Source organism: Rhinolophus sinicus, chromosome 16 (assembly GCF_057876585.1).
Source record: "Rhinolophus sinicus isolate RSI-liver-muscle chromosome 16, RSI-T2T, whole genome shotgun sequence".
NCBI classification, from domain to species: domain Eukaryota; kingdom Metazoa; phylum Chordata; class Mammalia; order Chiroptera; family Rhinolophidae; genus Rhinolophus; species Rhinolophus sinicus.
In genome coordinates, this window is record NC_142516.1 from 26,821,778 (window position 1) to 26,846,027 (window position 24,250).

Genomic DNA, 24,250 nt, shown 5'->3' on the forward strand with positions numbered 1-24,250 from the left:
TATGTCCAGCTATATATCCTTTCATAATATCTAGTAGATGCTAGGCATAGAACAGTTATATAAAATGATGCATTACCTAGTATATAATTCATTAGGTTAGATTTGAAATAAGTACGCAGTTCACTTACTAACGTAGTTAATCAAAAGCACCCTGCTAGTCTGCCTATACTTTCCAAAGTGCTTAAACGACTTCAGGAACTTAGGAGGGAAAATGGAGTCCATTGATTCCTTCATGCTCAATATACATTCACTCTATACAGTATTGATAAAACACCAACTCAGTGTGACTACTGAATACCCCTCCCAACTTCACCAATCGGCATTTATTTAGGCTTAAGAGACAAAAGGTGAAGCAAATGAGAGACTGGGGCTCCACGTTGAGTTTGAAACCTTTTCATGAGTACTTAGGACAGCAAATCAAAACTATTAAGAATTCAATAGCATGTGGGAAGTCTTTGGCCATGTTAAATACTCTATACACCAGGGGCACAAAGACATATTGCGTGCTCTGGAAAAAAAGAAAGTGCTGAGATAAATGAATACATGTCCCAAATTTATGCATTAGAGTGAGCTGACAATAAAGGTCAAATGAGAAGAAAGAGTAATGGACCTGCACAATAATGATTTGTGACCTTTCTGCCAAAGACCTTTGCCTTTTTTTGAGTTTGTTCTTTTACTTGCTTTTCACTAATTATTTAATACAATGCTTGGAGCACTAGCTGTGGAGCTTGAGTGTTTGGGTTAGAGTAGAGTGGCTGTTACTGACAGTGCTACATTGGGCAAGTCACTTAATCTGTCCTTCAGGTTCCCTATCTGCATAGTGAGTTTATGAAGAATACGTCTACAATAAAGTTGTTATAAAGATGAAGTACAATAATACATGTAAATCATGTACAAGCACATAGTAACTGCCCAATAAATTATTGTTCAGTATATTGATTTAATAGATTGAGACCAATTCACTATAAAAGTATCCCAGGATAGACAGCCTTCATATAGCTCAGTTCCTCCCACACACTTCTCTCTATATTTTGATGTGCTGGAGGTAACGGAAACCCATTTTTAATGTCTCCTTTATAGTCAGGACTATTACAATATGTTCTTAACCATTGCCCCAGAGCAGCTACATATGGTATGCCAAGGACAGGCTGCAAAACTGAATTAGTCTTTCTTCTTGAAGACTTTTTTAATGCTACCTGAGATCTTATTTTCAAAATATCTATTTTCCAACCACTCTTTAGGAAGCTTTTTAGTCTATGAATTTCTAACTATATATTTGCTGGCCAAAATATATTTCCACCACTCTTGGCTGAGTAAAGCTGATTTATCCATGGGGAAAAGATCAGGATTCTATTCTGAAAATTGTTCTCTTGGGCTATTAAGCTGTATCCAATTTCCAGGGTGCCTGATGCCTCCATCTTTAGGGTTGAAGGATTCCATTCTGCTTCATCCATCAACCACAGAATAGTCACCCTCGTCTTTATTGCAGAGCCATGTTTCTAATGATAATGAAAGCAACTCAGGCTGCTAAGTTGAGTCAGCAATTTAAAAATAAGAATTCTTTGACCAATGAACACAATCAAATTTGAAAAGCAACTGATAAAGAGACGGATAGAAATGAAAGCTTCAAGGATTTACTATTTTATATTTGAGTAAAATGTATTTTTATGTTTTTTAACAAATACCTATTCTCATCGCCACATAATTTTTTTATTTCTCCCTTTGTTACACATGCATAGTTTATTTTCATTAGCTAATGATTATTTTCATTAGCATTAATAATTTAATGCTAAAAATCATTAAAATGTCAATACTCGATATATGCATTAAAATAGAAAATTAAAAAGGACAGTAATCTATTTTTAGCAGTCAATTACAAATTGAAGTTGACATGATGGAGTGGAGTGATTTAATATTTATTATTTCCTATGTAGCAATTTTTTTATAAATGTTCCTGCAACTTCAACATAGCTTTTTCCCTAAGGCAATTTTAATACTTTTGTTGTAGTGCCAAAATTCTATTCTTAGAATATGTAGATTTTTTCATAAGTATTAATTTCAGATTTTTAAACTTTCTTATCATGTATTTTTGTCTTATCTGCCCAAAATACCACTCGCAAGAATCAATCTAAGGTGTCTTCTCTCATCCTCTTATCCGGTAGCAATCTGTCATTCCTCTGAAATCCACAGAGTTTTAGCCATCCTCCTCATTGCATCCTAATCATTATATTTTTACTTTTATTGAATTTATGCCTCACCTATCTTTTATCCCAAGGAAAGTCCTGTAACTTCCCACCATGCTGTGTGGTTATTTATGGATGTCTCATCTCCCCCGTGCGACTGTGAGCTTCTTATGGATAAAATTGGAGTTTGATTTAACTTGGTAATCTCCATGGCACTTGGCAGGTGTCTGATACAGAATAAGCATTTAATACATGTTTGTGGAATTAGTGAATAGATGAATCAGTGAGCAACAAATGCCTATCAAGTGAAAAATGAAAACAAGTCTGCCGTTATTACACTAATGTGGGCTGAAATAATTTAAGAGGATTTTTAGGAGGAACAATATAGTTAGGGAACATCCTTGCTCGTTAATTTCTTCATATACACATGGTATGTGTGTGTATACAGTTAGGGCTGTACTTACACTATATTTATACAACTTAATGAAAAGTTGTATAAACACAACCTACCCATGAATAATACATATTTGTGTCTGCTGCTGAACACAAGCCACCAGTTTAGATGATTGTGTTTTTTTCACTTAATTGCCTGGTTTGGGAGGATTACATCCATATGACTATAGTACTAGGGCCTGCAATGCAGGGGTGAACCTAAGTCAAGTATCCCCTTGACTTGGTCACATGCTACACTAGATACAGTGGAAAGAGCATTTGTTTTAGACTCAAACAGACCTACTTTCTTTCTTTTTTTTTTTTTTTTCAGACCTACTTTCAAATGCTAGCTTTGCCAACTTTGAGCTGTGTGACCGTGGGTAGTTTCCTTATTCAGTCTTTAACACTGTGATACTTAATTCTACATGGGTTCATATAGGGATTAGACACACATGGAATAGTGTCTGGCACACAGTAGGGCTCAGTATGACTAACTCTTATTATTAGAATCCCAGAGCGACTTAAGTGAACTGTAGGCCACAATCTAGTACACAGTCTTGGTCTAATGCATGATCTACAAAATGGGCTAAGGTATGTAAAAAGTTATTATACAGCAGGACTTGGTATATAGCCCTTGATAAATATTAGAAGTTACTGTTTTTGTTGTTGTTGAAAACTGTTGTTTCAGGGGCTGAGTATTATTGTAGCTTTTACAATATTTCACAATACAATAGTTTGTGTTGTATTGTAAAAAAATATAACAACATTGAGAAAACCTGACCTAATGATCCTGACCATCAACCCATTTCCACCACATAGTTCCAAGTCCTCCTACTATCTGTTCGCATATGCCCAGGTTCTTCTCCCTCATGGCACTTATCTCATTGTAATGAAATAATTGTGCACTGCATTGTTTAATATCTGTCTTCCTAATAGAGTGAACACACGGCAACAACAGCAACTGTATCTTCCTTGCTCACTGCTAAATCCCCACCACTGAACACAGTGCCTATTCACTCAGTGTATTTGTTGAAAGAATGAATGAATGAGTGAATGAATGTGTTGAGTTAATCAGTAAGTCAGTGAATATTATTGTACACGTGCCTAGAATTGAGCCTGGCACGTAAATAAGTACTGAATGAATGTATGTGCAGGTGAACTGTCAATAGCATTCGTTATAATCAATATTTCTAAAGAAAACTGCTTTCTTCCTTATAGTTACTCATTACAAAAAATGTTATTTAATGATAACATCAGGAAAAGAACAGGCTGCCCATGTAAAGCCTTTTGTTGTCAGTCTTGCCTTTCAAACCAAAACTATTAGGCACAAAATAGGCACTCAACATAGCTTTTTATATGAAAAATTCTAATCATGCTCTTGACATTGTCATAATTTCTTTGACTTGCCATTATTATGGAACAAACAAAATTATCAGGGAAAAGAAAACATACAGCTCTTTAAAACTCAAAAAATTTTTTCTGAATTATTTATGAAGGAATTCTTTTATTGGTTATACACACATCTCAGGCCTCATCTTTTTTTAAAGAAGGATTTCTGTAATTTATGTATCTGCAATAAGAAAGGAACAAAAACTAATGTCCTTGGAAATAAATTGTAAGATACAATAATTATATCAGGTATTTGTTTTCAGTAAATATCTTTGTAATTGTGACAGCCCTTTAGTTTTCCTCTGTAAAAAAGGAAGTGACTGTATTTTTTATTTATCTTTCTCAATCATCTTGAGGGCAAAACATCTTTTTTTTTACTCTGCTATCCAATAGCTAAAGATAAAATGTAGGTAATTAGCTCTTTCACATGGCTCATCAAAGAGATTAACAACGTAGTAACAGTTTGGAAAGCAAATAAAGCCACACAGAGTGAGGATATAGGATCCAAGCTCATTAATAAAACTGACAACAAATTACATCCACCTTTATGTTCCTCCTGACGCTTGTCTTGAGTAACTACTATCCTGGAGTTTTGCTTTATCGTTTCCTTGATTTTTTTCTAAATATACTTTAATCACATACATATGAATTCCTAAAAATACATTGTTTTGTTTTTAATGTTTTTATATTACAATATTACACAATGGATTCATGCTGTAATCTTCTGGGACTGACCTTTTTCACTCAATATATTGCTAAAAGTCATCCATATTATTGCTATGTACTTCTAGTTCATATATTTCACACCATATAATATTCCAATTGTGTAAATATTCCACAATTTACTTACCCATTCTCTTGTCAAAAAACATTTGGGTTGTTTCCAATTTTTGCTATTATGAAGAGTGGCTCTAAGAATATTCTCGTATATATCTCCTTGTGTGCTTGTGGAAGAATTCTTTGGGAATGTGCTTAGAATTACTGGTCTTAGAGGATATAAATGTTCAACTATACGAAATAATAGCAGACTCTTTCCCAAGTGGTTATACCATTTGCATGACGGCAGCAATATATAAGTGATCTCACTGAGCCACGTCTTCTCTAACACTTGGTATTACCAGACTCATTTATTTTTTCTTTGATAATTGAAGTAAATCATTACAAGTTCTTTGCTGATATTTTAGTTCTCATGCTATATTATATGCTCAGATGGTCTTATTATATTTGTTAGAATAAACAAAATAAAAGCATATGTGTGTCATGCATGACCAATGATGAGAATATGTCATGAACCAAAGATGATGATTAGCCCACTTTTGTGTATTTAAGGTCCAGAAGAGGGGTTCTAGGAGAGGAGGATAAGGAATCCTGGCCCTGATAAAGACCTCAAAGATGGCGTCTAAGAAATATCTTGAAAGGAAGGGCAGAAGGCCTTGGAATACAATGTGTCAGTTGTATACTATGCACAGCCCATTCCTCTCCTTTCCAGACTCATCTACTCAGAGAGGCAGCAGACCTAAGATAATCATAGCTTGGATATATTTGAGTCCTTGAAGGCAAGACAGTGACAGTTCACCATACCTTTGTTACCGGGCCGGCTGGAAATATCACACAAGTCATTGCAGCAACCTGTTAAGAAACTCGCAGGTGAAAAACTCATCTGAGATGGTATTTTTCTCCTAGGATACGGCATTGGTCTCCCACCCAACTCTCCACTGACCTCCAATATATCCGAGCTGATCAGTCAATACAAGTCACATGGGTTTATGGATGTGCTGCATGACAAGTGGTACAAAGTGGTTCCCTGTGGCAAGAGAAGTTTTGCTGTCACTGAGGTAAGGGAAAACCGCTGATGACATTGACACTGTTTGGCTTTACCTTGAAGACTATGAGGAAGTGCTGTTCTCTGTGCCTTGTGCTCAATAATCCAAACTATTGCATCCACTAGCACTCACCGTGATATTTGGATTACTCCTAATTTCATTCGAACAGTGCTCCTTCCTATAAGAATTTGTAGTGAGATGTGTTTGTCTTGGATTTAAAGGTGATGCTATGTTGATGAGTAAATGTCTGGATTTCTACTTTCCCCTTGTGTGCTCTATCCAGAAGTGCAGAAGAAATGCTGTTCTGAATTATAGCAATAGCATCTGAAAATGGCATTTACAGTGCTGGTCATGATGTAGACTTTAAATATCCTTCAAGTTCTAATCAGAGCTAACTTCCAGGGGTCCAGTGATGAATCCTTTGTGAGTTTAGAAAAGTAGAAATAATTTAACCTATAATTCTTAGATTACAGAATCATAGTTTGTTTTGTTTTTGTTTTAACTGAAAACAACCAATTCCCTTCTTTTACAGATGGGAAACTAATACCTAGAGATCCTAAGTGATTTGTCAAGGTGCACAAATAGTTAGAATCTACTTCTTTCTGTTGCAATGCTCTGCCTTTACGATGCAATTATAAAGAAACCTGCAAAGTGAGCCAAAAATCAGATGATTAAGATAGGAGACTAAAAGGTACAACAAAGCCACAGAGCCTGGGTATTTAAAAGAGAAGCCAAATAAACCAGTACAAGGTCAGCCTGACATTTAAAAGAAAAACACCTAAAGCCAACAATAATGGCTTCAAATAGCTTATATTTGCCAGCAATTCCCAAATACGTATTTCAACACAGACTCTTCTCCTGAGTTCCAGAACCATATATCTAATTTCCTATTTGACATCTCCACTTCAATATCCCACAGACATCTCACATTTAACTTGTCAAAAACCAAACTCTTGATCTTCCCTCCTAAATCTACTCTTCCTCTTGTGCTTCCCATGTTGGTAATGGCACCACTGTTCATCCAGTTACTCATTCCAGAAACTGGCAGGAATCCTTAATGCCTCCCGTGTCTCACCTTCTACATCTATCACTAAGCCGTATATTTTCATTCTATAAAATATGTCCCAAATATGCCCATTTATTGCCATCTCCACTGTCATCGCTTTAGTCCAAGCCATTATCCCTCACCTGGACCACTGTAAAAGTCTTCTAACTGGTCTCTCTGTTTTCATCCCTGCCTTTCTTTGTTTTCTGCATGGTTGATCCCTCTTCTTCTTCGAAGCCTGCAATGGCCTCCCATGTTAATTAGGGCATAATCTGAAATACTGAACATGGTCTACAGTGCCCTGTGGGACGTGACCCTGCCTACTTCTCCAGCCTCATCTCATGACACTTTCCTCCTGTCTCATTACAGCCCCACCATAATGGTCATTTTACATAGATATAACCCAGTGGCTTCCCTGCCTTCGGGGTATCTGCATACACTATTGCTTCCTCCTCTTCAAATACTCTTTCCCTGACACTTACCCAGCTAATGCCTTCTCCTGATAAACTCCCAGCTGAAATCACCTTTCTTCAGAGTCTGTCATTGTCCTTGATCCAATCTGAATCATATCTCCCTTTAAAATCTTATATCTCACATTATTTCATAGCACTTATCGTAATTTATAATTTTTTCTATTTGTCAACATATATTCAATCAGATTATTATTTGTTAGTGTATTTCTCCTTCATCAGACTGTAAGACTTCTGGGGGTAAAGACTTTGTTTACTAGCATGTTCTCAATGCCTGGTACAGAGTAGGAACCTAGTAAGTAATTGTGGCATAAATGAGTCAGAGAAACTGGAGAACATACCTGAGAAGAAGTTGGGAAGCAGAAGGTAAGAACATAAGGCAAGAACAATATTAGTAGTGTACTGGTCTGAATAGTGTTCACCACAAAATTCATGTCTACCCAGAACTTCAGAACGTGACCTTATTTGGAAATAGTCTTTTCAGAGGTAATTATTTAAGATGAGGCCACAATGGATTAGGGACTGGTGTCCTTATAAAAAGGCCATGTGTAGAGACGTTGAGGGAAGAAGCCCATGTAATGACATAGGCGGGGCTGGAGTAATGCAGCTACAAGCCAAGAAATGCTAAGGATTGGCAGCAACCATTGGAAGCTAAAAGAAAATCGTGCAACAGATTCTGCCTCAGAGTCTTCAGAAGGAATCAACTCTGCTGACACCTTGATTTCATGCTTTTGACTTTGAGATGTGAGAGAAAAATTTTCTGTTGTTTTAAGCCACCCAGTTAGTCATAATTTGTTACAGAAGTTTTAGGAACCTAATACAGGTAGATGATAGATAGATAGATAGATGATTGATAGATAGATAGATAGATAGATAGATAGATAGATAGATAGATAGATAGATAGATAGATAGATGATAGATAGATATTGATTTTACTTAAATAACAGAAGTGTGTTTTCCCTAAATCAGAAACCAAAAACCTATAAAACAAAAGTAAATAACTACAACTAGAAACAGAGGCAAGCCAATCAATGCCCTTGACTGGCCTTAAATTTACCTCTAATCTTCATGGCAGCCATGACAAAAATAAATATAAGGTGAGTTGGAAAGCTTTTTAATCAGAAAAAGAGAAGGAAGTTACTCTGTCTTTAGTACTAAAATCTAAAATAATTCTTTTTTTAATAAAATGGCCTTGAATAACAGAATTGGCAATGTTTTCAAGATGTAAAAATATTTCTTCTGTGGCTAATTCTTGTATTGGTGCTTCATAGAAGTTGAGAGCATGATGTTAGATGAGACTCAATGGAATGGGATGCACTAAACATGTAATTCATATCCTCTGCTTCAGAGAACTTAGAGCACCTGGAAGCATGGACGTGTCTTGTCCAACAGGATTTACCAAGTACCCACTATGGTTCCAGACACTGTCCTAGATACTTCGGATACACCATTGAACAAAAGAGACAGAGGTGTCTGTCTTTGAAGAGTTTGTATTGTAGCAGGAGGAGACAATACACAATAGCCATACTACATAAGTAAATTAGATAGTACTTACAAGATGAGAAGAAGGATAAGGATGATGACAGCAGTCATGGAAGTCCTCGTGGAGAAGATGATCACTGTACACCTGAAATTAATATAAAATTATATTTAACATCAACTGTAATTGAAAATTTTTTAAAAGGTGGGGAAAAGGTGAAGGAGAATAAGAGATTCAAATTTCTGGGTATAAAACAAATACGTTATGGGCATGAAATGTACAGCATAGGTAATATAGTAGTAGTCAATAATGATAGCATGTCAGATGTTTGCTGGATTTATCATGGTGATCACTTCTTTAGGTATATAAATGTTGAATAACTATGGAGTACCCCCGAAACTAATATAATATTGTACATGAGCTATATTTTAATAAAAATCTTTAAAAAATAAAAAAGAAGATGATCATTGAGCAAAGATTTGAAGGAAACAAAGAGGAAAATGGGGACTTAGAGAATTAACATTCTGTTTCTTACCATATGACAGAAACTATACTAGCGACATTAACTCATTAGATCTCACTACAAACCCATAAGGCAGGCATTTTTATCTTTATTTGGAAATATTCTCATGGCTTTTCCTAAAAGAAATACTCTTACACAGGTCAGCTGAGTTAATTCGGCCAAGAAAGCAAACACACCAATTGCTAGAACTGTGCAAAGCAACAATCACTGGGTGTTTTCTACCGTTTGTTGTGACCATGGTTAACTCAAGTCAAAAATCTCCAAGTGATTCATAGTTGACAGCAAGATATGAGACAAGAAAAAAGGAGACTCCCAGTTATGTCCCCAAAGCCAGCAATACAGAATAATTTGTACCTCCCTGACTACAGGCACACTTCTAGGCCACTGCCATTTCAGAAGACCATCAGACTTAGATGTCAGCTGAAGGGACCATCTGACTCCTAGGACAAGCTCCTGAGGGCACTCCTCTTCAGACTCAGAACCTAACTCCACTAGGGCACACAGAGGAGAATATACTTTTGGAGACTAACACAACCACTAACATAACTCTATTTATTCAAATGTGAAAATATATAACACAAAGCATGATAAATTTGAAGCTGTGCAGTTTTGGATTTTCATCCTGGCTCCTCCAATAGCTGAATGACTTACCTACTCTTGAGTCTGAGTGTCCTCTTCTGTGAATGGATATGATAAAACCTGCCTTGCCATATTGTTCTGAGAATAAAAGATCATTTATGAAAATACCTAGTAAGAAACCTGGCGCCGTAAATAGTAAATAATAGAAGTATTAATACTGCCTCTCGCTCCATCATTTCCTGGGGTTTATAGATATCTTCAGGTGTCTTCTTGTGACCCTTTTTAGAAGTTAGGAAACCTTCCCAGAAGCCCTCCAGTGGACTTTGTCATATTTCATTGGTCAAAATTGTGTCATCTGCCCAAGTCTAAGCCAATCAATGGTGAAAGGAATGGTACCTAGACCAATCATGACTCAACCCCTAGGACTGGGACAGCTTCTCTTGAAACATAAGCTCCCATAGAGAAGGGTGAAGACCTAAACAAAGGCAGGATTCCCTCAGGAAGGAGAAGGCAGGAGAATGGACACTGAATAGGCAACCAACTACTTCTTCTGCACCCACTCTGTGAATGGGAAAGTTGCTTCCTCTCTCATCCTGCCCACCTCCAATCTATACAATGAGGTATTTGGATTTAATCATCTACAAGGGCCCTCCCAGCTTTACTACAGTGACTCTGGTTTCCTTTTATAGCATCCTGAGACATGAATATTCACTATCCTTGACAATATAGCCTGTTTGAAAGTATGGGCTTTGGAGACAGTTCTAGGTTTGAACTCTACCAGTTATGTGATGCTGGACATGTTACTTGGCCATTCTGAGCCTCGGTTTCTGCATGACCATCAAGTTATGGTTGTTAAGGTAACCCAGGCCCCACTTTCCAGGTCAGCTGAATTTAGACAGGGGAGAGAAGTATAAGAATGAGGAGAATGGAGAAGAGGTACATCCCTAATTGGAACTTCAGAGACAGAAATAAAAGATGATTCTGATAACATCATGTATGTAGAGATAGGAGGGCCACGCCCCAGCCTCAGGGAATGTTATGAACACACCTGGAGCCATTCTTCTTCAGGGATGGTGGTCTGCACTGTGGTGGATCCTGGCCTCAGCAGTAGCAAACTGCTTTACAGTGATGCTCACCTGGGTGCATTTAAACAGCAGCACACATCCTTGTGCACTGACTGGCACATTTGTCTTGAAGAGCCGAAGTCAGAATTTCAGGATGTCACCCTCACAGAACCTAAAGGTAGAATGGAATTAAATGAAACCAAACTTTAGCTCATTGGCTGAACCTCGTTTCCTCTGTGAAGACCCTCTGACTGCTGGATCTTCCTTTGATCAATCCATGAGTCTTCATCTGCACCCCCCCCTTTTTTTTTTTTTTTTTTTTGGTTTTCTCTCGGAATAAGTCCGAAGAAGGAAGCATGCCTGTTAATGCTTTGTTTGCCATTCCTTTTGCTTCAAATATCATGCATTACTGGGCTGTGTTAGCGCAGAGAAACAGGACTGGCTTTGAAATCAGACGAGCAGTATTAGAAGCCTGCCTCTACCATCAACTTACCTTGGGCAAGTTACTAACCTGCCTCAGCCACAGCTTCTTCAGCTCCTCAGTGGCTCTTGTGAAGAATAAATAAAATGGTTGTTTAATGACTATGTCCCACCTCCTTCCCCTCCCCCCAGGGCAGGGGTGCGGGGCACAATGCAACAGAAGCAGGTATATTCTAGAGGGTACCCCCACCCAACCAGTTCGTCTGAGGAAAACGGTCTTCTGTTTATTTCTGACCCTACTTCCCAATTGCCAGGTACAGTCCATATCTATGTCTGTTGCCACAGAGTAATTAACATTGTTTCACACCAAAAAAAGGATTCTATTTTGGCTAAGGAAAATGTGAAAGATGCTTCCCCCCCCACCCCTATTTTTGGCAGTTGGCCATTAATACTTGGTCCCCTGTGAGAACCTTGATCTATTCACCTCTCATCTGTTGGCTACCTCAGAACTGTCTAGCTGTAGGTTTCTCTGGAGGATAAACTCATTTTGTTTGAATTCCAGGGCTTTATCTGCTCCCCAGAGTCACCCAGGAAATTGCAGGGCAATTCTGCAGACTAGACTCCAGCAATTTTCAGAGAGGAATTTTAAATTGACCTCAGATGTTTCCATGATCCTCCCAGGACAACTGTGCCTCTGCCCACAATAGACTCATTCTAGATCAATCAATTCCACTGGGGAAAATGTATGGCAGGCTTTAAATTTCCTTCATTTCCTTTGACTCAAAAAAAAAAAAAAATTAATGTGTTTTTTTTTTTCAAATCACTGAGTGAAATGAAAAACTCCAGGACAATTCTGTGAAATCTGTTATTCACAAATCAGGAAAAGGAAGGCAGCAGATTACAGTTTAGCAAACCTCCAAAATTCTTCAAGGAATTATTAAGATATATGGTGATACCTCTTTTTGAAAGTCTAAATAATGGATTGAATAAGGCACCTTTTAACCAATTGAAAATAGTCAAGAAGAGTAAACAGTGGTCTTGGCAGGGAATAGATAGCACACTCAAGTAGTCTGAGGAGAATTCTCAAGAAACTATTTGCAAAAAATATGGTTTAAGGAAACCAACAAAAATAGTACAGTCTCCCAGGGCAGGTAAAGTGAAAGAGCCATTACCACACCTAGGCTCGAAGGAAAAAATGGAGAGCACCATTCCTAAAACCCAGCGGGAAACAAGCAAGGGCTTTCTAACAGGAGCCATAGCCTTTGGTTAGGGACAACCCACAGTGACCTGGCTGAGAGAGAGCCAGGGAATAAAAACCTGACCAGCTCAGTCTCCTCCTGCCTTCCCAGCTTCCACCACAGCCTTAGGTCAAGGAAGCCATTGATGGGATCCATAAAGGAACTTCCCAGGGCACAAAGCAGAATGGAGAAAGGTGGAGAGTGCATCTGGAAAAGCAACAGAATGTTCTGCATGGCCCCTCATGGTAAATGAAGGTGAGGCTGGAGCCAGCTAGAGGAAAGTGCCCACAGCCTGACCACCTGAGAATGTGCAGCTTCTGCACCCGCAGACAGAGGTCCAGCATGCAGGAGAGAGACCATGCCTAGCGCAGGTCAGGAAGGAGAGAGAAGTACAACCAGCCTCACTGAATGACCCTGGTCTTGGGAATCAGACCACCCTGGCTACCATTACTGTGAGGAGGCAGCTTTATTTCCTTGGGGAAATTACTTAACCCCTCTGAGCCCCAGTTTAATTCATATCTTGTTGTGTTATTACATGGTTTTCTGTCTCTGAATTCAGGGGCCTCACATTGTTATTGAGTGGCGAGAGAAACAAACACTCACTAAGCAAGAGATCAAATGTTGCTATGAAAGGAACTCTATCTCAGGGATCCAGAGAGCTCTATTACATTGGGTAGAGAATAGGAGAAGTAAATTTTGATACGGTCTAAAAGGATATCATTACACTTTTCAGTGTTTTCTTGTTTTTGTTTTTTTTGTTTTTTTTTTATCACCAAGGGAAGTACACAATAGGAAACTTTGCCCCATTCCATCCCTAAACTCATCCTCAACTCCACCTTCATCCCATCCCTGAACTTACTTTATCCTTGACCTCACCCCTTTCCTAGCTGTCAAACCCAACCTGACTTTTAATCCACTCTTGACCCTTCCCATCTTTGCCTTTCCCAGTCCCGAACTTCATCCAGTAAGGGATGGCGCACAGGGCAAGGATGAAGCAAAGATGTATGTTAAGTTCATTATTAGGTAATTTTCAAAAGCTGAAGTTTAAATGGTTCATTTCTAGGAGCACTGTAGAGATACAAATGTAAAAATTACCATGGTGTCAAAATATCCACATCAAAAAGGTACATGAAAACACCATGAATATAAATTACTTAACCTCTCTGAGTTTCCTTCCCGGCAAAATAAAGAGAGCAATATTTGAGGTTTCTGACATGGCGTAAGGAACAGAGACAATGTAAGTAAAAGTGCTGTACACATAGTAGGTGCTGAATGGATGGTAGTTATAATATTCATCCCTACCCTGTCATGTACCAACTGAGTGACCTTCGGCAAATTACTTCAGCTTACTTCCTCACCTTAAGATTGAGCCCTGCCGCATGTCCAGCTTAGAGAGTGCTGTGGTTTCTCAAGCAGGTTCATTGAGAGGATCCTGACCTAACTAGCTAAAGATATTGATCCTAGGACACAGAAAAGGACAGTGAACAAACTGGCCTCTAGTCAGGGCTCTTCATCCTGACCACGGCCCCAATCCATCAAAATGGGCATCTAGTATGAAACCTGTTAATATTTGTTCACTGAGAAAACAAGAGTTTTCTCATGGCAGATCCATTCTTCCCTCTGTTAATTATTTTTTTGGCAGGGGGAGTAAGGAAGGGTTAGTCAACTATACATTGAAATCCAAAGAGATCACACAAGCCACATCAAGAAGCTTCAATGCTGGTCAATTTTCTGTCCAGTTTATGTTTTAAAACCCAAAGGGGGTGGGGGATGGGTGAGTTTTAACGCAGTCTTTTCTGCTCTTGACAACGGGTCACATCTCAACATCTTCCTGCCCCCTCTCATCCCGATCCTTTCCTTTTTTCAATTTAAAATGTCACTGCTGTTCAATCTGATGAAACTTATGGTGAGGCAAGGAAAGTTAATGACTGTAGATTGCTTTAAATTGAAAACCCGTGTATGTGGAGAGCCATCTTGACAGCTGAGTGCTTCCCTTGGAATAGCCTAAGTAATTAAGTTTAATATTTAAGCCAGGCATAAGGTCAGATGCACCCTATCCACGTAGTGCTTTCTGGAAACCTGAAGAAGCACAAAGCTGTTCCTGTGTCCTTTTACGATGTGGCGTGGAATTGCACTGAAGAAAGGGAGACCAGTCTCAGAAAACCCTCACCTTTTACTCTGCTACCAAACAAAGTCATTCATTCATTCATCACTCAGTGAACATGTACTGAACTCCTGTGTGCCCTCCCTGTACCAGGTGCACACAGATGATGGAGAGATGCATATAGAGCTCACAGGCAGGGAGAGACATGTGAACAAACCCCCTCCACACGCCACCGCAGGGCCAACAGAAGAGACAAGGTAGAACAGTGACACAGGAAAGCTCATGATTCACTCATAGAAGAGCAAAAAGGTATCAGAGAAGGCTTCCTGGAGGAGGTAACCCTCATAGAGGGGCAAACCCTCAGCTAAAGCATAAGCAAGACACTGAAACATGAATTTATAAGCAATGCAATTTGGCCCCACCCTCTAGAGACACCACGCATGACCATGCTGGATGGACAGGACTCCGTGCCCTCTTATTGGTGCCCTCATTGAGGATTCTAAAATTATGGATGGCCACCTTGCCTGGCCCACTTCTGATGCAGCCACAGCGAGAACCAGGAGAAAATTATACGCCTTTAACTTTTCCTGTGTTCTGACTTGTAGCCAGCCCCCCTATTATCTCTGCAAGAGCAAGGACGTCTTTTCTAGACTCCATAGGGAAGGCAGTCTAGGATAACTGAAAAAAACTTCAGCTCTGGAAGTGGGCATACTAGGGTTTGACTCCTGTTTCCATCATTGTGTGTCTATGCAAGCCATGCAACTTCTAAAACTTCAGATTTTCACCCCAAACCGGAGGTAATAAGAGTGCTTTGTAAGAACAGAAATACGTTTAATGAGCTACTTTGTGGAGAACACCTAGTTTAACAAATGTTCCCTCTTTCTTCCCTCAGTTTAGGGCTATGTGCACAGAAGAAAAAATGTTTTGTAAATAATAAGCACATACAAGAAGTTAGAATTGGTGCACCCTTCCTCATGGACCATCTGCAAAAAAGCAGGAGTCTTTTATAATTACATGCATCTTAGAATTCAAACCTAAATTTTTTTTTTGTTTATTACTTATATATGTTATGCAACTGAAGACTTTTTTTTGCAGGACTTGAGTAATACATGATTCTAGAATTTTCTATTTTGCAAAGTGCTGGATTAGCCAGCTCTTACGGTATCCTGTTATTCTTTTCTTCCAACTCAGCTGAGGTTTGAGTGGGAAATCATGAAGATGTCTTATACAAGCCATAGGCTGCACTTAAAACAGATCTTTAAAGAAACAATACTTAACTATTTTCTTTAAATGTGGTCAATGGTATTTCAAGTTGAGTTGCGGTGTAAGTAGGCTGGAGACCAACAATTCTCCAGTCTTGTTTTTCCCCTCCTTCCATATCATCATAAAGCCAGGGCTGCTTCTCTGTTGCTCTCAGATTACAGTAAATGACAAGTTTGAATTCTAATGAAAACTAATTCCAGCAAGTACCCCTCCTCCCCCCACTGTCACCCTTGCTAATGACCAAGTAAACAGATCTCATGGAATAAAGGTCTCCTCTTTTATATATGAGAGATGCTTGAGCACATATTATACCCAAGACCACATACTGTTAAAAGTTCTTGCTTTTCCCCTGGTAAAATTCAATGAATTCATGAATATTTATGAATGTTATTTATGATGCAACTAAAGGGTATGAACAGTGCTCAAACTGATTAGGACTATTGTAAAAGAGTCTTTCTTCCATTTTTTTTAGATTTCCATACACTGAAATCCGTGGGGGATCACAGGAAACAGGACTCCTCCCTAGTTATTCCCTTTGCTAAGTAGTTGCCTCCAGGTCCTATAGATTCTACGCTTGAAGTAAACAGACAAAGTGTGGAAATGTGTGAAGATTGCCATCTAGTGGCTATGGTATGAGATGTCACAAAATATCAGAAAAGCCATCTTTTTTTGCTCCTCACAAAGGGCATTAACCAAGCCTAAGGATGTGAGAAATTGCCCTGACATTTCCTCTGTCGTACTCAAGGCTTCTGAAGACAATTGCTACCCATGCAGCTGTGACAGCTGGTGGAATCTCAGCACATGGTTGAGAAGGCAGCATTGTGGGGGAGCCCTGGATGCCTTACATGTGCTCAACTCTTTACATGTCGAAACACAATTGAATAAAGTATGTCCTTTATGGAAAGATTGAATAAACACTGCCCTTTGTTCAGTGTCTAGGGCATGGTCAAACCGTCTCTTCACTTTATCTAATACCACGCTCTCCCTTGACCTCCCTGTTCCAGCCACACTGGCCTTCTTTAAGTTCTTCCTGCTTACTGTGCTCCTCCTGCCCCAGTGCCTTTGCATATGGAGCTCCTTTTTTCTGGAACACCCATCCCTGCCCAGCATATCCAGTTAACATCTTTGCCACCTCCTTGAGATTTCAGCTCAAGCACCACTTCCCCAATAAAGGTTTTGTGAATCTCTCTAACTGGATCAAATTCCTACTCTCCAAGCTCTCATCTGTAACACAGGTGTTCCTTTAACATTTATAGGCATGTAGTCAATGTGCATCTTCCCTACATAAATTCCATGAGGACAGAGACAGCTGGGAAAGTATCTGTTTAGATCACTATTGTATCCCTCCCACATATTAGATGCTCAATAAATATTTATGGAGAAAATAAATAGTTAAATATATCGCATGCGTCTATATGAATTTTCCAGATGAGCCTAAAATAAGCAATAATGATAACAGTACCTACTATGTGCTAAGCATTGAGTCTATTTCTTATGTGTTCTATCCCATTTAATCCTATAAATGATGCTATGAATTAACATTTGTATTCTCATTTTACAGGTGAGCAAACAGTGACTCAGACAAGTAACTTTGCCCATCTCAGAATTACAAAGAAAATCAAGCATATTACTTTTGATACTTTTGAATATACAAGATAAACATAAAAGACTGAGCAAATAAATCCTTAAAGCCATACCTCTTAGTAAACTATAGCTTTCTCAATGGCAAAACTGTATATTTTTCAAGGGACTGTGTTTTGTTCACCACAGAAAACTGCATTACCTGGCACAGGTCCTGGCGTAGAGGAGATGCTCAATATATTTTTGTTAAGTGGATTTAAATTTGAAACCAGGTTGGTCACATCTAAAGAAAATAGAACACATATAGCCAGAATCAAATTTTTGCTTTAGAAAAAGCCAATAAAGGAGAAGGAAAAGGAAAGTAAAGGAGACAGGATATAAACGCATTGAGCACCTACTGTGTGCTGGCCTGCTATTTTAGATACTATTTTAAATTATTACTTTAGGTATAATCCCACTTAAACCTACAATGACATTATGACACTATTATATTATTCCTGCTTTGCAGATGAGAAATCTGATACTCAAGAAAGGTTTTAGGGGCAGCGGGATGGCTCAGTTGGTTAGAGCGCCAGCTCTCAACAACAAGGTTGCTGGTTCAATTCCCACATGGGATGGTGGGCTGAGCCCCCTGCAACTAAAGATTGAAAATGGTGACTGGACTTAGAGCTGAGCTGCACCCTCCACAACTAGATTGGAGGACAGTGACTTGGAGCTGATAGGCCCTGGAGAAGCACGTTGTTCCCCAATATTCCCCAATAAAATTTAAGAAAGAAAGGTTTTAAACTCAGAGCTGTGGTTCCACTGTCTACATGGTGACTAACCTCAATACAGATAGATGTTAAATACAGTGACTGGCAACATCACAGGAAGGGGAGGGTTTCCAGCTAGAGGTCAAGGATCACCTATACAGCTCCCAGAACAGCCTTATACGAGCCTCAGGTCTCATCACTTACATTTCTTTTGGTTTTATTTTCCCATGTCCGTTATTTTTGCACGTGATCATCCCAAGAGTTCTTCATCAGAAAACTGTTAAGGAAAAAAATGACGTGTTGAAATGGAAGTGCCATCAGACTCCTGATTTGTTCCAAAACAATCTGTCAACCCTTTTAATTTACTTACTACAGTGAGTGTCCTACTCTCCAGATCCCTGCACAGTTTTAAATGGAAAGAGTAACAAATACAGTTTTCCATAGAAATGACTAAGAATAATGGTCAGAGAAAATGGAAATGATGGCATTGAATCCCATGATAATGTTGAACTACAAAGTTTATGAAATGTGGGCGACGTATTAGCTCAGTTTATTAGAGGGCGGTGCTCTGAACAAGGTTGCCAGTTCGATCTCCATGTGGGCCACTGTGAGCTATGCCTTCCACAACTAGATTGACTTGGAGCTGATGGGTCCTGGAAAAACACACTAAAATAAATAAAAGGTTTTTTTTAAAAGAAAAAGACTTAAAAAGTTTATGAAATGAGCAACTCAACTTCACATTGACTAAAACTCCCAATCCAGTATAGCATTACATCCTCTATAAGGCAGGAGTAAAGCAATTCTGGTTGCACCCTTGAATTATTTCAGAGAAGTGGTACCATCTTCCCAGTATTGTCTGTTCAACCATTAAATTGGTTAACTCTTGTGACAATATTTCTCCTCTTACATAACATTTCTATATGCACTCCCTCATCTCACTCCTACAATAACCACACACAGTAGATAAGGCAGGTAGAATTATCAGCTTTTACAAATGAGGACACTGCAGCTGGGAGAGTCATGGCTTCTCTAAGGGCTCAGCGCTAATAGAAGCAGAACAGGACCTTGGGACCTGGTCTATTTAATTCCTATCCTCTCTTAGCTGCCCCCTCGATACCTCCTACTAACATACCCTCATGGAGGAATACACATACTAAGACCCCTTTCTAAATGACGACCATCAAGGTGTCACTCAGGAGAAAGTCAGTGAGGATGCATACAAGTGCATGATGGGCCAGTGAAGTCAGTCACTGGATTCCCCAGGCCTGCGATGGAAAGTCTGCAATCAATCCCAAAGAATTCTGAATGGGAGGAGCCAAAAGTAGTGCTGGGAAAGTGCTTAGAGCAGTGAGTGGCACAGTGTAAAGACTATATGAGATGTGTTCATTAAATGGACATACATGCTCTCAAGTGCTCAAGCTGCCAAGTATTGTTTCTTTAAGAATTCATCTCGGGGCCGGCCCGGTGGCTCAGGCGGTTAGAGCTCCATGCTCCTAACTCCGAAGGCTGCCGGTTTGATTCCCACATGGGCCAGTCGGCTCTCAACCACAAGGTTGCCGGTTTAACTCCTCAAGTCCCGCAAGGGATGGTGGGCTCCGCACCCTGCAACTAAGATTGAACACGGCACCTTGAGCTGAGCTGCCGCTGAGCTGCCGCTGAGCTGCCACTGAGCTCCCAGATGGCTCAGTTGGTTGGAGCGTGTCCTCTCAACCCCCGGTTCTACTCCCGCAAGGGATGGTGGGCTGTGCCCCCTGCAACTAGAAAACGGCAACTGGGCCTTGAACTGAGCTGCGCCCTCCACAACTAAGACTGAAAGGACAACAACTTGAAGCTGAACGGCACCTTCCACAGCTAAGATTGAAAGGACAACAACTTGACTTGGAAAAAAGGCCTGGAAGTACACACTGTTCCCCAATAAAGTCCTGTTCCCCTTCCCCAATAAAATCTTTAAAAAAAGAAAAAGAAAAATGCTGAAACGTCATGTAATAAAAAAAATAAAATAAAATAAAAAACAGAACTTATCTCCACCAACATTGTAAATAGGAATAAAATCCATAACAACAATAGTGATAATGATTCATCATATTGGCCAATATCAACTTTAAGCCTCATATAACTGTACAAAATATATTACTGGCCCCATTTTACAGGTGGGAAAGGTGATATTAAGCAACTTGTCCAAGGTCTTACTGCTCTAAGTAGACAGTTAAGATTTGATGCTGAGTCTTACGATTTTAAATTCTTTCTATTCTATAATCTTTCCGAGCTAGTTAATTCAGGCAGTCAGAATAATAATTCAATCATCAATATTTTGGCCTTCAAACCATTTCTTTCCCCCCTTAAACTGTCTACATCTAGAAGTTAGGTATCCTGTGGTCTTGTGCCAGTTTCAGCACGGTTACCTTTAGACGGGTATTTTGGCTTAACTAAAGCATGGAGAACATGCCAACATTGTTTTAAATGAGGGAGGTTTTTTTTTTTCGTTCCATACAATTTTGTGGCCTAGGGTTCCCCCATGTCCCTTTGAACTGTATTGTCCTTGAACCAAATTTATTTCTTATATATTTAGAGTAACTGCTGTGCTCCTAAGGAAGGAATATGAGGGCGTGTGAGATTAAGCGCCAACAAAAATGACAAATCCAGTAAAGGGGGAAAGAGTGAGACAGCCTCGGGGCCACTATCACTTTCAACACACTCAAAAGGCTTCACTTGGGCATGTCGCAGCCATTCCCCAAAGGGCTCCACAAGACATCCACCAGGTGCCAGTCCAACAAAGATACGGACTGTGCGTGAGGTGATGGATCTGAAGTAATAGGATGACCTGTGTCTTCTTTGAAAATACCCCAAATCCAGCCCTGTGTACATTCCTCAGGAGTATATAGCTGATCCATGTGAGAAATTCTGTGTGATATCTGAGGGATCTCTTACAAAGACCCCAAACCTGATGTCCTGAAAAAGGTCAGTGACCACTGTACCAGGAGGATGCCAATCCTGGCTTCTCCTGCCAAAGAATTTAGGAAATACATAAGGACATCAATGCTCTGTTCTGTTGTTTCATTTAGTCCTTACGTTAGGCAAAGTAAGCCTAGGCCACTGGGTCATCGACCTGCGTTTACTAAGCACATACTGTACATGAGGCACTGTGCTGGGGGTACTGTGGTGAGTAATATAAATGCAGCCCCTGCCCCCTTGGAGTTGGTTGTGCAAGGAAAAATGAGTGAGAAGATAAAATAATAGCAACGGGGGTAGGGGTTTTCTAACAGAAACCCACAGGGGGTTGAGAGAAGGGAGGGAGGAGGGTAGCCGTGCTCCCAGCCTCTTCGCTTCAATCTTCCTATCTCCTCTGCCCTGCAAGCTCCCCCCTTCCTGCTGGGTCTCCCCTCCTCCTCCCGATCCTCTCTCCCCACCCACCCACTCCCCTCCCCGGCTCCAAGCATCTGTAGTTCGAGGTAGCGGTAGCAGTAGCGCGGGCCCACCCCACCAGGCCCCCACCCCTCCCACGGCGCAACCGACCCCGCGCGAGCCCACCCACCGACCCTGAGGCCATAGCCTGCAAGCCGACCCAGCGAGCCGGGGTCTGTTGTCCTCCATGGGAAATGAGACCAGTTACCCCGAGGGTATGTGCTCCCACTTCAACCGCGAAGAAATTAGAAGGTTGGGCAAGAGGTTTAAGAAGCTGGACTTGGACTCTTCGGGTGCGCTGAGCGTGGACGAGTTCCTGTCCCTGCCCGGGTTGCAGCACAACCCGTTGGTGCGGCGAGTGATCCAGGTCTTCGACAGGGACGGCAACGGAGAAGTGGATTTCGAGGAATTCGTTGTGGGGACCTCCCAGTTCAGTGTCAAGGGAAACCAGGAGGAGAAGCTAAGGTTTGCTTTCAACATCTACGACATGGACAAAGACGGCTACATTTCCAACGGGGAGCTCTTCCAGGTGCTTAAGATGATGGTGGGGGACAACCTGCACGACTGGCAGTTACAGCAGCTCGTGGACAAAACCATCATCATCCTGGATACCGACGGCGATGGCAGAATCTCCTTCGAGGAATTCAGTGCTGTGGTCGAAGACCTGGAGATCCACAAGAAGTTGGTGGTCACGGTGTGAGCTTTGTCGAAGAGCTCCACCCAACCACCACTTTTACTTCCTCTTAGCTCTTTCCAGATCAGCTCACCACGCCCAGCAACTGTCTTTCTTACCTTCTTGGAAGTATTTCTCTTTGTAAAGCCACCTTTTCTGACACAAACTTCATGACCAGCTCAGTGTTACTAATTCTTCTCTCAGCGATTCAGGGTAACACCTCAAGGAACCTGGTGGGGAGAGAAAGGAAATGGCCTTTGTAAATGTCTTAGTTTGTTTTGATGCAGAGATCAAACTGGGAAGAGTCAAGAAGAGCTTTCAAAGTTCAAAAAGAAGAAAATATACATCTTTACCTTTATTTCTCAGGGTTTTATATATGGGGGGAATGTACAATTCAAATCAGGTGTTAGGTGAACAGTTTTCATTTACTTGTGGTGTTCAGGTGTCTTTTGACAGATTGTTAACTTCCCAGGTAGCAACAGGGACAAATAGATTTCTCTTGGCTAAGCACCTTCTAATCACCTCTCTCTGGGCAACAAAACCCATCTTCCCCTTTTCCAGGCTGCAGCCCACTCCCCATGATGTATCCAGAAATCCCTCAGGAGGGTTAGGAATCCAGGCAGGCTCCTGCTGTCTCATTGCTCCAACTCCTCACAAGAAACTGTTTGTCTCAGGGATCTTGTAAGAACTGCTGAGCCTGGACTAAGTGCCCAAGCCAACCGTCAGCCTCAGTGCAGTGGGTTTTCAGGGTTGGCTGCCCACCCTAGTGTTCAGTTCAGTTAAGGGGGCTTCTACCCAAGTAGAGCAGGAAACTTTCTGGAAAGCTCTCTCACCTCCAAGACTCAGCCCCACCCCCGCTGGACAGAATGGGACAGATTCAGAGTCATTCCTCCCACAGGCAGCGGCAATGAAGATTCTGGTGGCAGAGCACCCTCCCCAGGATGCTGAAGTGGTGTTGCTCCTGCTACCGTGTTTCCCCGAAAATAAGACCTAGCCGAACCATCAGCTCTAATGCGTCTTTTGGAACAAAAATTACTATAAGACCGGGTCTTATTTTACTATAAGACCCAGTATAATATAATGTAATATAATATAATATAATAATATAATACTGGGTCTTATATTAATTTTTGCTCCAAAAGACTCAGAGCTGATGGTCCAGCTAGGTCTTGTTGTCAGGGAAATACAGTAATCAAAAGACGCAGAGATGGGCAAGCACATGCCTATAGCAGAGGTGAACGCTGTCTGCACTGGCTAAGCTTAGTTTTGAAAATCAGACTTGAGGCCTGGCGGGGAAGCTGAGAGCACTCTCATCACAGGAAGCCGTTTCTCTGTTACACTCAGGTCACAGTTCCTCACATCCTAATAAACCTGCAGTCAAGGGGTGTGCTGGAGCCTATTCACACTGGGCAAGAGCCAATGTGTGTTCATCTCTCCCCAGCTCCATGTTCAGTGACATCATGTCAATAGTTTGAAATCAACCACAGTGGGAAAAAAGCGAAAACTTTTCATTGGTTTGGTTTGTTTTGTTTTGGAGAGCCAGTGCACCAGTAGGTACACTGCTGCCTGCCCTCTAGATGCTACCAGCTCAGTGAGGTCCCACTTCACACCAGTGTCTGCCACTTCACACCAACCCTGTTTCTCCCAGTGGAGCAGTCCCCATAGACGGTGCTGAAGGCTCTAAAACAACAGGACAGTGAAACATACTCTCCCTACACATTCTCAGCCAAGAGATAAAAACCAGGTGATCTTCCTCAAGACAAGGAAGATTCGTTTCAAGGAGATTTGTTATCCTTAAATTTTGAAGAAGCTGGTAGGTAGCTAATCT

General features: G+C 40.6%; 2 protein-coding genes across 2 annotated transcripts in view; both read left to right on the forward strand.

The window, feature by feature from the left end:
• The window catches only part of GRIN3A (glutamate ionotropic receptor NMDA type subunit 3A), a 149,350-nt gene that overhangs the window by 105,774 nt on the left and 19,326 nt on the right, over window positions 1-24,250 (forward strand). Inside the window, exon 6 of the mRNA XM_019729259.3 lies at window positions 5,688-5,839. Within this exon, the coding sequence (XP_019584818.3) occupies window positions 5,688-5,839 (152 nt within the window). The remainder of the gene's footprint in view (window positions 1-5,687; window positions 5,840-24,250) is intronic.
• On the forward strand, window positions 21,937-22,449 carry PPP3R2 (protein phosphatase 3 regulatory subunit B, beta). Its single transcript, XM_019729261.3, has one exon. The coding sequence runs from the start codon at window positions 21,937-21,939 to the stop codon at window positions 22,447-22,449; it is 513 nt and encodes a 170-aa protein (XP_019584820.2).

What these genes read in the sequence shown, in the direction of transcription:
- PPP3R2 (XM_019729261.3), top strand. Translation starts at nt 21,937, where the DNA reads ATGGGAAATGAGACCAGTTACCCCGAGGGTATGTGCTCCCACTTCAAC.